General features: G+C 35.6%; 1 protein-coding gene across 3 annotated transcripts in view; it reads right to left on the bottom strand.

Annotated features, from left to right (window-relative positions):
• The window catches only part of MIPOL1 (mirror-image polydactyly 1), a 284,447-nt gene that overhangs the window by 165,962 nt on the left and 101,556 nt on the right, over positions 1-16,929 (bottom strand). For all 3 annotated transcript variants that reach the window (XM_043921650.1, XM_043921652.1, XM_043921651.1), the window contains 2 exons: positions 15,754-15,787; positions 15,324-15,494 (listed from right to left, as the gene is read on the bottom strand). In XM_043921650.1, coding sequence (XP_043777585.1) covers positions 15,324-15,494; positions 15,754-15,787 — 205 coding nt within the window. The remainder of the gene's footprint in view (positions 1-15,323; positions 15,495-15,753; positions 15,788-16,929) is intronic.

The raw sequence follows: 16,929 nt of genomic DNA, 5'->3' as shown, positions 1-16,929 counted from the left end.
AGCTCCCTCAAGTCAACTGAAACTTGCATTCTCACCTGCCTTAATTCTTTTTCTTACCTACCCTTCCTGCACTTTTGGTGCTGGGGACTTTGGAAGTACTTTTTCATTGCCAAAATACTTCCATACATTCTTAAGCTTAATCCCTTCATTTCCTCAGCGTGATTAAAAAAAAAGAACTAGTCACTTCCATGACATCCTCATCTGTACCCTCTCTAGTAGAGCCTACTCTATGTTCAAATATTGTAATGTCAGAAACAGGAAAAAATAACATATAATTTTCCTGGTTCCCAACTGTCATTTCCAGTCCACTAATCCTTCATTAAACAACCCTTTCGCTTTTGAAGTTTCTGTTATCCATACAAAGTGTGTGGTCCATGGGCTAGTAGTAGCCTGAAACTGATACTGCCTTGAAGCTGGTACTAAAATTCAGAAGCAGCAATCAAACATTTTACAGGAATTTCACAGAGCAAATTTTACGGCTTTGAACTCATTAAAAGAATGTTTGTTTCAATTCTGCACGCCTATATACATCTCTCATAGACATCTAATTTATCACATCCACCAATACCCTTAAAAATGAGGGTGAAATAAAAATATATGGAGATAAATAAGAACGGAACTAAAGAAGAGCAGATGTATACTACAGGAGAGAGAGAGAGAGAGAGAAAGGAAAAATGAAGGAACAAATGAAAGAAGTGAGAGAGGGAGAAAGGGCAGGGAGGGAAGGAAGAAAATGAAGGAAGAAAAGAAGAAAGGATGTGTGGAAGGAAGAACGGAAGGAAAGAAAGAAGGGCTAAAAGATGTTATTCGGATAAAGAAAAATGACAAATAAGGAAAATCATTCCAACATGAACAAATAGGGAATGCTGAAAATCAAAAATGGATAAACATAGAGTGTATTTTTAATTCTCATAATTTCTTTAAAAAACAATTTATTTCAATCAAAATAAATAAAAATATGTCAATATGTTAAGAAGTGTGATAGCAAGTGAAATTTTACTGTTTTAAGATTCTTCAATTTAAACCATGTAATATACTATTAATATCAAGAAGGCTGTGAGAAATACGCATGGATTTAAAAAAAAAACCTAAAAATTGTTAAGATGTCAATCGCCCTCCATTTCAATGATCTACTAATTCAACACAATCTAATCATAATCCCACCAGGCTTTTTATAGAAGCTGAAAATCCGGTTTTAGTATTTATAGAAAAATACAAAGAATCTATAACAACAAAAACAATCTTAAAAAAGAACAAAGTTGGAGGAGAAGCAATGCCTGACATCACTGATTTACAGTGATCAATGGAGTGTGCCAATGGCGTAAGCATCGGGAAACATCATTACAGCAGAATAGCATGTTCATCAACAGGTGCAAGGCAGAGAATTCGCCTGCCAATGCAGGAGATGCAAGAGACACGGGCTCAATTCCTGGTTGGGAAGATCCCCAATGGGATCTTTGTCCCGCATGGGGTCGCAAAGAGACATGACTAAGCAACAGAACAACAACATACATGGAATCTAGAGAAATTGTACAGATGAACCTATTTGCAGGGTAGGAAGGAGAGGCAAGATGTAGAGAATGGACTTGGGGACACAGTGGGGAAGGAGAGGGTGGGACGAACTGAGGAGGTAGCACTGACATGTATACACTCTCCTGTGTAAAATAGCTAGTGGCAAGCCCTTGTATAGCACGGGGAACTCAGCTAGGTGCTCGGTGATGACCTAGAGAGTGGGAGGGGGACGGGTTGAGAGGGAGCATCGAGAGGGAGGTGATCTATGCACACATACGGCTGATTCACCAAGTTGTAAGCAGAGACTAACAACATTGTAAAGCAATTCTATTCCAATAAAAAAATATGACATCTCAGATTTCATCAAAGTTTAAAACTTGGTCCATCAAAATACAGAATTAAGAAAATGAGTAGTCAAGAGAAGACTAGGAACAAAGATTTTTACTACATATATCAAATAACTGGCTTTATATAGAATATACAAATCAATAAAGGTCAAATCACTCTATTAAAAGATAGGTAAAAGACTTGAACAGATGTTCAAAAAGGCAAGTTTTTTTTTTTTTTTTGGCCACATGATGCAGCATGTGGGATCTTAGTTCCCCAACCAGGGACTGAACCCTTGTCCTCTGCATTGGAAGCAAGGAGTCTTTAACCACTAGACCATCAGGGAAGTCCCAAAAAGGTAAGTATATAAATGATCAATAAGCACACGAAAAACTGCTATTAGTCACTAAGAGATATGAATTAGAACCACAATGATATACATATTACTACACAACTAATAAAACAGTTATAATTAAAAATACTGACAATTGTTGGTGAGTATATGGAGCAATCAGAATGTCCATAAATTGCTGCTGAAACTGTAAATTGAGAGAGCAACTTCAGTGAGCAATTTGTGATCCCACAATTTCATTTTTAGATTTGTAACCAAGAGAATGAAAACTTACGTCCACAAAAAGGCTTGTATAAGAATTCTCATAGTATCCTTATTGATAATGAACAAAAATGGGACAAATCCAAGTTTCCTGTTCCATCAACAGGAAAATGAAGAAGAAATGCAAGATTATACACAATGGAATACTTGATAAGTATCCTTTTTATTGAAAAAGGAAAGAAGTACTTGGTAGAAAGAGCAATATGGATGAATGTAAATATTGTGCTGCCAATTGTGCAATTGTTTAATCTACTTGCACAAAGTTCTAGAATATGCAAAACAAATCCGTGGTTAAAAACAGAAAAGTCTGTAGGGTGATATTTTGGGATCTTGTGTTCCCCAAAGTGGTTTCCCTCAATGGCTTTGGGGTCCATGGATGGTCTGCACCTGAATCAATTATTACATTTTCCAATTCTATCTTTGCTTAGACACATCAGCTGGCATTATTCAGAAAGAATGGTCCCTGGCCCTCAGTCATCTTTTTTAAAAATAATTAATTAATTTTGACAAAAAAAAAAACACACACAGAAAAGTCATTTGGGTGGGGCAGATGTGATTGGCAGGGAAGGGAAATAAATGAGGGAACTTTCTTGGGATATGGAAATGTTCTCTATCTTCAGAGGGAGGTGGTCATGTGTGTGAAAATATTTGTCAAAACTTGTAAAATTGCTGATTTAATACTTATGTATTTCATTTATGTGTAAATTGTATTTGAAATAAAAATTGTAAATAAAATGTAAATATATTCATAGTGAAAAACATTCCATTTTCAAGGATCACTAAACCAAAATAACACTCATGAAGATCTAGTAATACATTTATGACTTACATATTTATTGAAAGTTTCCAGATAAATTATAACTTAGAAGTATATTTCATTATATATTCTAACCTACTAATAAAGACTATGATAATTTTTTACCACAACAGGTTAAATAATGTTAATAAGGAGTTAATATATAACTTCAGAATTTTTTTCAAGGGTTTATAATACTGAAACAGGCTACTAGTAACAGTAAAAACCATTATCCCCTGAATCATTGCAAGTATCAACATTAGATATTTAAATTAATTCTAGGAGGTGGTTTGAGAATCTGATCTTTTGTGATCCCAGAGCTTAGTATTATGATAGATGAGTCAAGTAGCAATTAATCAAACAAACCTGTAGGTAAATGTACAGGCACAGCCACAGAGTCATTTTCAAGAGTGAAGGTCTTGATGTTGAGAATGAAAGTTTTATTTTAAAAAGTGTCCTAATACTTTGGACTAAAGACATATATTTTATAGTGAATGATACATTCAGATATCTTTATGTTACTCCCACACTACTTGTGTGAACAAGTCAAATAATTTTACTACATATTTGGTTGAATGATCCTGTGTTTTTGAAAATAAAATTTAGCAGAAATATAATCAACCAAAATGCTAACTGAAAATTTTCCTTATGAAATCAGAGATGTAATGAAGAAACAAAATCACAGCAATTTGAATTTTTGTGCCCAAATGGCAGTTTATGAAACTATCAAGTAGTTTTCCAAGATTACTACAAAATATGGGATTTTTAAAAAAATCATAAATTTATAACTTACACAAAAAAATGTCACAAAGTCTTTAGAATAAAGATGCTTTCATGCCAAAACTTTATAATACAGATTCCTCAAAACTTAGAGACTTCTGCTAATTGTCAAATGTGTTCATGGCTTAAATTCACACTCCCTTCAATCTTGCCTAACACTGCTTTTTCTGGAAAATAAGGATATGTTTACTATCACACTGAAGAACAATGTACCAGAGAAAATGGTATTGCATACTTAACATGGTCTATTACATTTTAAAAAGTATTAGTTGCAACGCTGGTGAAGACTAAATTTTAGGGAAATAATTTCAGTTTTTGATACTTTAAGACGGCAAAATTACATGTGGACCTTTAGGAATGATATGCTGAAATGCAGTTTTAACAGAATGACCCACAGGAATTAGCACAGAAAAAGAACAATAGAAATTCTAGATCTACTTCAAAAAAGATGAAGAAAATCTTAAGGAAAAAAAAATCAGTCCTCAACAGCAAGAGGAAAGCTTAGAAAAATATGCATTTCCTACCTACACAAGCATATGAGACTCGAATAAATGTGATCATCTAAGATATATTGTGATCTCAAGCATATATCTTTCTAGAGAAAGTAAAACTAATTAATGATGTAAAAATATCAGATTGGTGATTGCTACTGGGGAACAGCAAGGGCATGGGTTAACTGAAAACAGAATGGGGGAAATTTCTGGAGTGAAAAGTAATGATAGGCTGTGCTGAAGAATTCAAAGGACAAAGTACTGATGCCTGCCTTCACCTGAAATTCACTAAGTGAGTGAGGTGAACTGATGGATAGAGGAAAAGATGGATACTGCAGAGATAATATAACAAATCAAGTTTAGCAAAATACTAACGATTTTTGGATTAAGGATTCCAGGTGATGAGTGCCATATGTTGAAAATATGTCATAAGATGTTAGGGCAAAAAGGTTGAAACAGTAATCCCAAAGACTTGAGAACCTAACTACATGGTTTCAAAATAAGTAAGACAAAAGTTAACAGAATTAAAAGAAGAAAAATTCATCATGGTCATTTGATGCTTTAAACACCTCCCTCAGAAATATATATAACAAGCAAGAATAAATTTATGAATACAGAACTGAAAAACATGATTAATCTGCTTGACCTAAATGACATATAGAGAAAAGCACTACATTCGGCAACTGCAGAATACACAATATTTTAGAGTACACAGCTCATGTAACAAATACAACCTGTTTTGGCGTCAGAGCAAAGTATCGACAAATTTCTAAGGACTGAAATCACCTAGCTTGTTTTCTTGTCACCATGGAATTAAATTCTAATTTAATGACAAAGATAATATCAAATCTAATGTTTAAGTGTTAAGCAACACACTTCTAAATGATTCATGGATTCAAGAAAAAAATCACATGTAGAAAGTAACAAATATTTTAAGGTATATAATAATGAAATACAAACATATCAAAAACTTGTGGGATGCGACCAAAGTGGTGTACAAAGAAAAATTAATAGTTTTTATGAAAAGATCAATGGTTTGGAAGATTCAACATTGCTACGAGCCAATCTTTCTCTAATTGATCTTTATAGTGCATGCAATTCTCATCAGAATACTAGTCAATTTTTTTTTCATGAAAAATGACAATCTGAACAAAGGACCAAGAATCCAGAAACAAATCCACATACATACACCCACCCGATACATTAGAGTTCACTGGAGGCAAGAGGAAAGGAGTTGATCTTTTAAATATACGACACTGGGTCCAAACAAGTGGATATCCATATGAAGAAAATGATGTACCTTGAATATATAAAAATTAATTGGAAAGCAAGGAAGACCAAATGTGAAAACTAAAATAATCAAGCTTCTAAAAGAAAGCACAGCAGAATGTGTTCATCACTCTGAGAAAGCAAGGGGTTCTTAAACAACACACAAAATACATTAACTACTAGGGAAAAAAATGAGAAAATCTACTTCATTAAAATTAAGAATTTTTGATGACAAAAGACAGCATTAAGAGAATAAAAATGAAAGCGCCAAACTGTGCAAGCATTTGTATCCAAATTACATAAATCAATAAGAAAAAACAAACAAGTTTAATATTGGGCAAAAGCCTAACAGACGCTTCACAAAAGAGGATATCAAAATGGCCAATAAATACATTAAGAGAAGATCAATGTCATTAGTGATTAAGGAAACACAAATTAAAGCTTAATGAAATGCAATTACATCTCAATCAAAATGATGGAAATTAAAATAAATAGTGATAGCAAGTGTTAACCCTGCAGCTGGAGAAGCTCTTACATTGCTGGTATAAACTGGTAAAACAACTTCAGGAAAATGTTTAGCATTACCTATGAAAGCTAAATCTGTGACAGCTATTCTCCTGAATATGTTCCAAAAGTAGTGAATGCTTATGCCCACCAAAAGACATGTAAAGAACAACCACAGGACTTCATTCATAATAAATCAAAAAGAGAAACAACATACATTTCTAACACCTGTTATTTTCATACAACAGAGCGTAACACTATAGTGAAAAAGATAAACCACTGATAACTGTAACAACACACATCAACATACTGGCATAAATAACACTGGATGAAGGAAGTCAGATACAGAAGAGTACGTAGCATGATTCCTTTTATATCAAGCTTAGAAACACGCCGAATGACCTAGGTGTTAGAAGTCAGAAAGTGTTAGAAGTGACAGTAGTGACTACTTTTGGAAAGGAATTCTGACTAGGAAGAGGCATGGGGGAGCCCTCTGGAGTGCTGCTTCTGTACTATAAAATGGGGTCAATATTCACCAAATTTTCACTTAAGATTTGTGCTCCTTCCTATAAGTCATACATGTATTAAACTGTTTTTTAATGGAAATTTAGCTTTCATATCTATTCCTCTATCATTTTTCTTGTTTAGACCCTCATTATCTCTTGCCTGAATTATTACAATAGGATCCCAACTATTTCCTCAGCCTTGGACTCATACTATACAATTCACTTTATGCAGTGCTGTCCAGAAATCTTGTTCAAGAACGTACTTTCTATATTATCAGAAAACTAAAAAAAAATTCAGGAGACCCAACTGCCTAGAAAATAAAATCTAAATTCCTGAGAATTTTATTCATCCAAATTCCCCTTGGATAAAATCTCAACATTTCTGTGTACAATTTTTCTATGAAGGCAGTACAAAAATCTATATTTATTTAAAGTGTTTATATTCTTTGATTTAGTATTTCTACTTCTAAGAATTTTCCCTAAGGAAATAAACATGGATGTACATAAAAATTTACATACAAAAATGCTCCTGCTATCAAAAGAAGAGAAAAAAACATAACTACCTCCCCAAATAGCATATGAGTTCAATAAATCAATATAAACATTTATAAAAATATAAGAATATCTGACAAAATATAAAATCAAAGTGAAAAAATCAGGTTATCAAGTAGGTTATATGATATGCATTGAAAAGAAGACAAAAGATCTGTGTATCACTGTTTCCCTTCTTGCTTATCTGTACTTGTCCAAAGTTATCTATAGTTTCATAAAGTTGTAAAAATGTTGTAATAAGAAGAAAGAAAGTTATTAGAATAGATCAAATATCAACAATACATTTCAGCAAGATGGACTGGAAAAAAATGCACAGGCAAATAATTGTATGATAGACAGGAAAGCAAATTAACAAACTGACAAGGGAAAAAATTAATAAAAATTTATAGTGACAATAATAAAGAATGTTAAACACGTTTCTGACTTTTCTTGAAAAATGAAACTCTAAATGATCTATTTTCTTTTCAAGTATGAGTTTCTTGTCAAACTTCTAATAATTTAACAGATCATTATTTTGCATTTATTAGGTGCTAGTTATTACATGAATTACAAGGATACAAAGTGAAAGCAACACTTAACAATGGAGAGATCTGGAAACTTGGTTATGCTTTCCTCTGCTAATGTGGAATATTACCTTTGATGGTTACATCACTGGTCAGGAATCTGGGTTTGCTCTTCAAGTAGATTTGTTAAAGTTTGTTTACACACAAACAGACAACTCCAGTCATCCTGAGGGTATCTGCAGGGAATTGGTTCTAGGAGTTCCTGCATATATCAAGACCCACTGAAGCTCAAGTCTCTTACATAAAATGTTGTAGTACAATAAATACAGTTGACCCTTGAAAAACAGCAGTTTGAACTACACGGGCCCATGTAGATTTTTTTCAATAAATATACAGTTGGTCCTCCTTATTCGGGGTTTCCACATCTGTGGATTCAACAAACCACAGATAGAAATTTCCATCAGTGGTTGGTTGAATCCACTGTATCTGCCAAACCTATAGATAGGGAAGGCTGACTATATTGAAAACTATCACCTCTTTATAAATCTCCACCACCATCCACTGACCTATAACACTGAGAAACTCAAAAAACCTAACATTGTCATAAAGAAAAGGATGGTCATCTAATCTCGTAAATTCATCAACTTGCCAGCTCATGTATCTATCCAAGTTCTTGACGGTACTCTGCTACAACGAAAGTGGTTTTACTGTTCCTAGCAAAAGACAACTCTCAAGTTCTAGATCCTATCTGCTCTCAATCTACTTATCTACTTTAAGACTTTGCTAATATAATACTCTAGTCTCTCCCTTAAATTCACCTTTCCTTCTTTTCTGGTTCATTTCCATCAACAGACCAACATGCCTTAGAATCTCACATTAAAAAAGAAAGAAAAGCTCACTAACCATTCACCCTTACCCTAAACATAAGCCCATTCTCCATCTATGGCCAATTTCTCTATTGCCATTATAGGGAGATAAAAGTTGTATACATTCACTCTGTTTAGTTCCTCACCTTTCTTTGTCTCCCCAGACCGTTTCAATGTGGCCTCTGTCCTGGACAAAACTCTTGTCAACATCTCCCATGTGCTCAAATTTAAAAGTAATGATCCCACCTTCAATGTGCATGACCCCTCGACATTGTTCAAGGGAACTGATCATTCTCATCTTTTGCAAACACTTCTTTTCTTCAGTTTCTTTCTTCATTTTCCATCATTTCTAGTCTCCTCGTGGGCCCCTTCCACTTTGGCCAACTGCTAAATTGTTGACAGACCACAGGGTTTGATCTGAGGCCCACTCTTTCTCAATTACCTTTCTCTGGTTTCATCTAGAGTCACAGCTTTAATTATCTGTACACTGATGACTGCAGTAGCTAAGTGAATACTCAATACTTCCATTTGGATTTTTAAGAATCATCTCAAATATACCATATCCATCAAAAATATAAATTCCCTCTGGAAATACACTGATCACCACCCCCACCCAACCCCCCACCTTAACTTGCTCATCACAAAAATTGAAGCAAACAATCTACACAGCATTCAAGTCCAAAACAGACTCAGCCTAATTCTTTCAGCTCCCTTATGCCCCAAACCAATCTGTCTTAAAGATCTACTCGCTATACTCTTTAAATATTTTCCAAATCTGTCTACTTCTCCAAATCTATACTTGCTCCTATGAGCTAGCATCAGTTTCATCTTTGGCTTGGACTATTGCAACAGGTTTCTCCTTCAATAAGACACTAATTTTAGTGCTTACCATGGCACATAAAACCTTACAAATTTGTCTGCTGCCTGTCTCTTCTACCTCATCAGTTGCTGCTATCTTGTTCACTGCTCTTCAACCATATTTAAGCTTGGAGCATTTACATCAGTGCCTTGAACACACAAAGGTTGTTCCCTCTCACAGCACATTGCTGATGTACTCTTCCCTGATGGAATGCTCTTTATAGATTAGCATGTCTGGACCCTTCTTTTTCAAGTCTCAGTTCAACTATTCACCAGAATTTAACAATTCAACAAAAGGACTGCCTTGATCACCCAATTTAAAGTGACAATCCTATGACCAATTGTCGTCACTCTCCATTACCTTTTTATTTTAATAACATCACTAACTGAAAATACTTCATTCATTTGTTTGTTCACTATCTCTATTACCATACTAAAATATAGGTTCCACAAAAGTGAGAACCCTCTATCCCTGGATTGGGATGATCTCCTGGAGGAGGGAAAGGCTACCCACTCCAGTATTCTGGCCTGGAGAATTCCATGGACTGTAATCCATGGGGACACAAAGAGGTGGACATGACTGAGCGACTCTCACTTTCACTGAGTCCCCCAACAGAGATGTAACAGGTCCTCAGTAAAATGTGGATGAATAAATAATATTTCAATAACTCCTTTTAGTTCAGTTTATCTTGAAATACATGGGGAAACAGTGGAAACAATGGCTGACTTTATTTTCTTGGGCTCCAAAATCACTGCAGATAGTAACTGCAGCCATGAAATTAAAAGACGCTTACTCCTTAGAAGGAAAGTTATGACTAACCTAGACGGCATATTTAAAAAGAGACATTACTTTGCCAACAAAGGTCTGTCTAGTCAAGGCTATGATTTTTCCAGTAGTCACGTGTAGATGTGAGAGTTGGACTACAAAGAAAGCTGAGCACAGAAGAATGAATGCTTTTGAATTGTGGTGTTGGAGAGAAGACTCTTCAGAGTCCCTTGGACTGCAAGGAGATCCAACCAATCCATCCTAAAGGAAATCAGTCCTGAATATTCACTGGAAGGACTGATGCTGAAGCTGAAACTTGAATACTTTGGCCACCCAATGCAAAGAACGGACTCATTTGAAAAGACCCTGATGCTGGGAAAGATTGAAGGCAGGAGGAGAAGGGGATGACAGAGGATGAGATGGCTGGATGGCATCACCAACTCAATGGACATAAGTTTGAGTAAGCTCCGGGAGCTGGCGATGCACAGGGAGGCCTGGTGTGCTGCAGTTCATGGGGTCACAAAGAGTCGGACACGACTGAGCAATTGAACTGAACTGATCTTGAAATAGATCTAAAATATAAAATAGGGGAGGTGGGAGGGGGGATCGGGATGGGGAATACATGTAAATCCATGGCTGATTCATGTCAATGTATGACAAAACTCACTACAATACTGTAAAGTAATTAGCTTCCAACTAATAAAAAAAAAAAAAATTGAAAAAATAAATAAATAAAATATAAAATAGTTGAGCTCATCAGTTCATTAATTCATCTATTTTGTGCGTGCACTGTCCTAAGGACTAACAGACACAGATAAAGAACAGTTCCTACCTTCAAGTTAGGTGGGAAGATAGGCATAAAGTCAATTAACTGTACTGTAGTGTGACAAGTAGTATAATAGGATGTAAAGCAAAATGTGGGCACAAAGCAGATACTTATCAATACTGTGACATGTAAGAGACCTTTATGGAAGAGATAATATTTAAATTAGCTATAAAGCAGTAGGTAGATGAGAGAGTAACAAGTGAATAGAAGCATGTGTCAGTGAGGGGGGAAATACACTTAAAGGTACAAAGAGTTACAAAGCAACAAATCACCTGTACTTGTGGTACACTGTTCAGCTGTCTTCTTAGAATTTTATTCATTGTAATCCTGTACTGGATTCACATCTTCCTCTTAACTGGTTTATTTTTCATTTTGCTAGAGCTTACTGCATGGTATATCAACAGCTTGCAAGCTATAGAGAAGCAGGAGCCTGACTAGTGAAATGGTTAGCTGAATTTCTTTAATTACCCCGGTATTTACTCTGTGGTCCTCCCTGCTTTTTATATTTGTCAACTGTGGACCTGAAAGATCTCAGGATCTATAGTTTTCATTATAGCATTTGACAGAAGTAAGCAACTATCAAAAAAAGATGTGTTAATTATATTTTGGTTAAAAGAGGCACACAAATGTTTTAAAAATATTTTCAACAACAAACACAATAAAGAAAAGTGCACAGATGAAAAAGGGTTACTATTGAATTTAGGGATTTAGAATGACTCTTTTCCAGAAAATAGTGATGAGTTAAGATTCTCTGCATGGTGTTCAGGTAATAGAAATTTATGGTCACTCATTTAGCCTTGATAGTCCAAGAAGGAAAATTAATAACTAGAAGACAACAAAGGAAAAGGAAACTCAGGGAAAGGATACTGAGATGCTTGACCTGGGGAAAGAGAAAATAGTGCTAATTAAGGTGACATTTCTGTGGTACTCTTTCCAAAGACACAAAATCTCATTCTAACATAAGAAAAGGGTATAGTCTCAGTTTTAGTCCGAAGGCCTGAAAACCAGGAAAGTCAATGATGTAAGACTCAGATGCTAATGTCATCCAGAAACATCCTCACAGACACAATCAGAAATAATGTCTAACCAAAAAGCTGGACACCCCATGGTCCAGTCAAGTTTTCACATAATTATCATACTATTCCTTGGGGTTCTGGCTAAATTAGACTGGTTCTAGGCTAGTTTTGATTTCCCAGGATATGCATAGATGGTTGAAGCCTGGCAGAAGGCTTCAGGTCTCACTGATGGTTGTAGTCCACAGAATAATATTATATTTTCATTGATTGGAACTTGGGTGGTACTCAGTGCAGTAGGTGAAGGGCCTAGCCTCTGAGCACTGAGTAAGTAAGGTGTGGGAATGAAGGCTGGGGTATGGACTTTTGCCAAAAGGGTTACGGGGGTTGGTATATAAAATATATCCAAAACACAAAAGCAAAGACCTTGTAATAAAGACTCAGAATATAGTAGGGATGAAGGAAGAAAGTGGTCAGTTCTCTATATACATGGATGTTTTAGTTAACAAAATAAATGATTTCTAAAACATCCTAAACTGGAGTTTATACCTGTAATTGTTGTAAGCTCATAAAAATAATTTTGACTCTCTTTAACAATATAGGGCTTCCCTAGTGGTTCAGACAGTAAAATATCTGCCTGCAATGTAGAAGACCTGGGTTTGATCCCTGTGCTAGGAAGATCCCCTGGAGAAAGGAATGGCTACCCACTCCAATATTCTTGCCTGCAGAATTCCATGGACAGAGGAGCCTGGAGGGCTACAATCCATGGGGTCACAAAGAGTCAGACACAACTGAGCAACTAACACTTCACTTTTTTTAAACAATATGCTGAATGATCCAAGATTAAATACACTTGGTAGGGTACAAAATGCTTTAAAAAAAAAACTTGCTCATTTAAAAAGTTTAAATTGAACTTTTCCCAATTTTAATCCGAAGGTAAATGATAAATGTCAGATTTCCACATTGAGATATGATAGAATTATTTGTGGCAGAACAGTGCTCCAGCCAAGAAAAAAGAAAGCTAGATTAAAATTTAAAAATCATGTTTAAGACAGCAGAAGACTGCTCTGCAACAATGACTTGAGCAGCTAGAATTCTGAAGAGGGTTTAGCTGGAGACAGGTGACTTTAAGATTGGAAGTCGTTTTTTCCTCCTAAGTTTTAAAGGGTCAAGGAATGGGCAAGAGGCTGAGCAATCAGGCTGTGACTACAGAGAGGACTCTGGTTGGAGAACAGAGAAGTCATCTAAGCCTCTGGCATTTATGCAGGGCTGAAGTGACAAAATTAGAGATTTGAGAGATGTTTCCATCTCATATCATTTGCTAAATCCCAAACCTGTACAGGGCTCGAAGTTAAAAAGCTAAGCCCTAAGCCCTGTGAAAAGAACACTGGCATTTCCAACAGTCTTAAAATGCTGAGGAGACAAACACCACACTAGAGGCTTCTCCAGGAGTAGGTCCCTAGTGAATACTTAGCTCTCAGTTCAGGAGACCTCACCAAAAGCACAGGGGTAAACCGCAGGTAGTCCAAGATGTACCAAAACTCACCCAGCCTTCAAGGATATTCTAAAGAACATCAGATACTGATAGAAATGAACTAATAGGAAATATTTAATGAAGCAGAAAAGGCACAACTGGTTAAGTGATAACCTTAAGCAAGCAAGAAAAGAGGTCCACTAGTGTGAAACAGAGAAGCTGTCTGCAAACAGAAATATGTAAGAAAGATATAAAGTAGAAAAGGCAGCGTATATGGGTGCCACACACAGGTAGGTTGGTCAATGATCTGGTGGGGACAAGCAGAAATTTCTCTTTCTATTGGTGAGAAGAGGTTGGATAGTTGAGGAGAAAGGAAGAAGATAAAGGAGTCCTCCAGAGGGGGAGAGTGAGTGGACTAGCAAAAGGCAAGAAAGTTATCAGGCAACACCATGGGTCTACTTGAAGACAACTGTCATGAACAGTTCAGTCATCAAATGTGTGTGATAGACTCTTGCCATATAAAGCTTTGAAGGGATAGAACAGGCAGAAAGTCAAATTTATAAAACTTAAGTTTTGTTAGGTGAGCAGGACAAAGGAAGAAGGTCAGGACAACTGAGGTTATCTTACATGCAAGCAGGAGATAATTATGGTGACCCAAGGAATCTAAGCTAGATAGAGGACATGAAGGGGTTAAAGGAAAGGCAAAGAGGTGATAAGATCAATATAATCAGGCGCTAGTAAAGTTGAAAATTTCCTAGAGTTTTAGAGTGAGCTGGAAAGATAGTAAGTGGATGCTTGAAATTGAGACTGATAATGACCAAGAATAAGGTATGATCATAGGGTGGATAGCAGAACAGGTAAAGAGCATCTGGAAGACTGGAGGAGAGAGATTCAGAGAGATGAGATAGCTATTGAGAGAATCATCCACATAGATATTTAAATCACCAAGAATTGTGACAGAAGTAAGCTAAAGAAAGAGACAGTAAAATAGATCCTAAAATCTTTAAGAGATGAAGGAAGCTATATGGGAGTGTATACATGACTGCAACAGGAGTGTGTAATGGGTGGTACAATCTGATGCATGGGTCTCAAAGCTGGAGCTGTTTAGAGAGAAAAAAGGAACAATGATCTAAAAGCACTAGTTGAACAAGCCTGCAAGGCCAGTGGCCCAACTGCTGGGGGAGGGAATATTCACACTTGAGAGAACTGCAGTGGAAGCTGCATCCTCAGGGTGGTGATCAGGTTTCAGTTGGAGCAGGAAGGTGTAAGTAATGTTCAGAAAGGAATACCCTAATAATTTGATTCATTTATCCATGTTTACTAAAAGGCACTGAATTAGGCACTGGGAATAAAACAGTAATAAAGACATAATCTCAGCCCTCCCAAAACTGTGACTCAAGTAAGAAGTCTCATATAAAAGCGATTACTTTAAAGAATTGAACTAAATTTTTATAAAAAGCTAACAGTTTTATTAAGAAATGAGGATGCATATATTTGAAGAATGATATAACAAAATATGTGATTACCTTAATATAGCTAATCATTGTGGTATTAATTATAAGCTAAAAACTAATTTGAATTAAGAATAAGTGGGGGAAAGTCATTTTTTAATGTAAAGAAAGAGGGGAAAATGGTAGACATAGCTTTTTACAGATACATGCAGTTACCTGAGACAAAGCAGCATCTCGTTCTTCAATCACTGCGTTCATTTCTTCTGCAGTTATTCTCTTTTTACATTCCTTGGTCTTGTAGATTCTATCCACAATTATAGCTCCATTCTTCTGAATAGCTACCCCTGTGTCTGCGTTGTTTATTCTGTTCAGTAATTCCTGTAATGTCTACCAACACCATTATATGTTAGTCAGACATGAAGTTTTAATATATTTTATTTAATATAGGGTTTTAATTAATAGGCACATGTGAATTGTAAATTGACTGAGTGAAGTTATTGAATTTTCATATTGCAGCAAAGATGTACATTATTAGTGTGTCAATTCTTCTTTTTCCCACATCTTAGTTCTTGAAACCCACTCAATTGAACTTAAGCCTCTAAGATATAAGACTGACATCAAGAAATCTCCTCGGAGAATGGCTTACCATGTCATTTTCTTCAGGGTTAATATTTTCTAGCCTAGAAAAAAGGGACACAGAAAGCCTGATCAGTAGCATTTCCTTAGTGCAGCAAAATGAGTTCGCTTTTTAAATCTTTAGAACCTCAAGTAATTTCATTCGACTAGTCTTTAGAGTCAACCATGACACTGAACATATTAAAGTGCCACCTGCTCGACTCCATCTTTCAATAATGCTCCATATCTTCTGCACTGACTTCAGACTGTTAAGTTATTAATGTTTACTGCTATATATGACTACAAGGATCAATTGTTCATATGTGCTTAGATGAAGAAAGTTCCCCAGTGATAGAAGCACTCATTCTCATCATTATATTTATTTCTGGACTTTCAATTCTTAGCAGAAACTGTATTTCCTCTCCTTTTTGGACATCATCACAAATAAAACAAGGCAAGTATTTTTACTACAGAGTTTAACAATGTTCCCTCAAAAAGCAACAACAAAGAATTACCACTAAATTTGACCTGACAATCTCCTGTTGCTACCTATTTGGTAAAACAAATATACTGTGTAGAAACGCTGACCAAAACTGGGCCACATTTTTAGATGTCTAATATTATTTTCTCTTCTGCATAACATAGAATTATTCAAATTAAGGGCAAAAAAGGTAAACTGGTTTCCATCATAAATGCATTTTTGTCTTACAAGAGTCATAGTGCTGGGGGAGGATGGGATGGGAGGTAGAGAGGCAAGCTCAAGAGGGAGGGGACATATGTATACCTATGTATACCATGTTGATGTATGGCAGAAAGTAACACAGTATTGTAAAAGCAATTATCCTCCAATTAAAAATAAATTTTAAAAAATGAAAAAAAAAGAGTCTTAGTGCTCACTGAAATGTTTGCTGATGTTGGTAAATTGAAGAAATGCAGTAAAGAAAGAAGCTCTAAATCACATATTTAGAAAATGTCTGTAATATAACTTAGGCGATAATTAAATTTGGTAGATTAAATGAAGCTATCATGGATACCAGTGAAATGACTTAGATTTTAGAAATGATGTCAATTATTTAAAAACTGTACTAGGGAATTCCCTGGTGGTCTAGTGATTAGGGCTCTGTGCTTCCACTGAAAGGGGCATGGGTTCAATCCCTGGTCGGGGAACTAAGATCAGTCATGATGTGCAGTGCAACCAAAAAAAAAA

This window comes from Cervus elaphus, chromosome 13 (genome assembly GCF_910594005.1).
Source record: "Cervus elaphus chromosome 13, mCerEla1.1, whole genome shotgun sequence".
In the NCBI taxonomy this organism is placed as follows: Eukaryota; Metazoa; Chordata; class Mammalia; order Artiodactyla; family Cervidae; genus Cervus; species Cervus elaphus.
The sequence above is the reverse complement of the archived record's forward strand: the minus strand, read 5'-3'. Positions and strand labels throughout refer to the sequence as shown.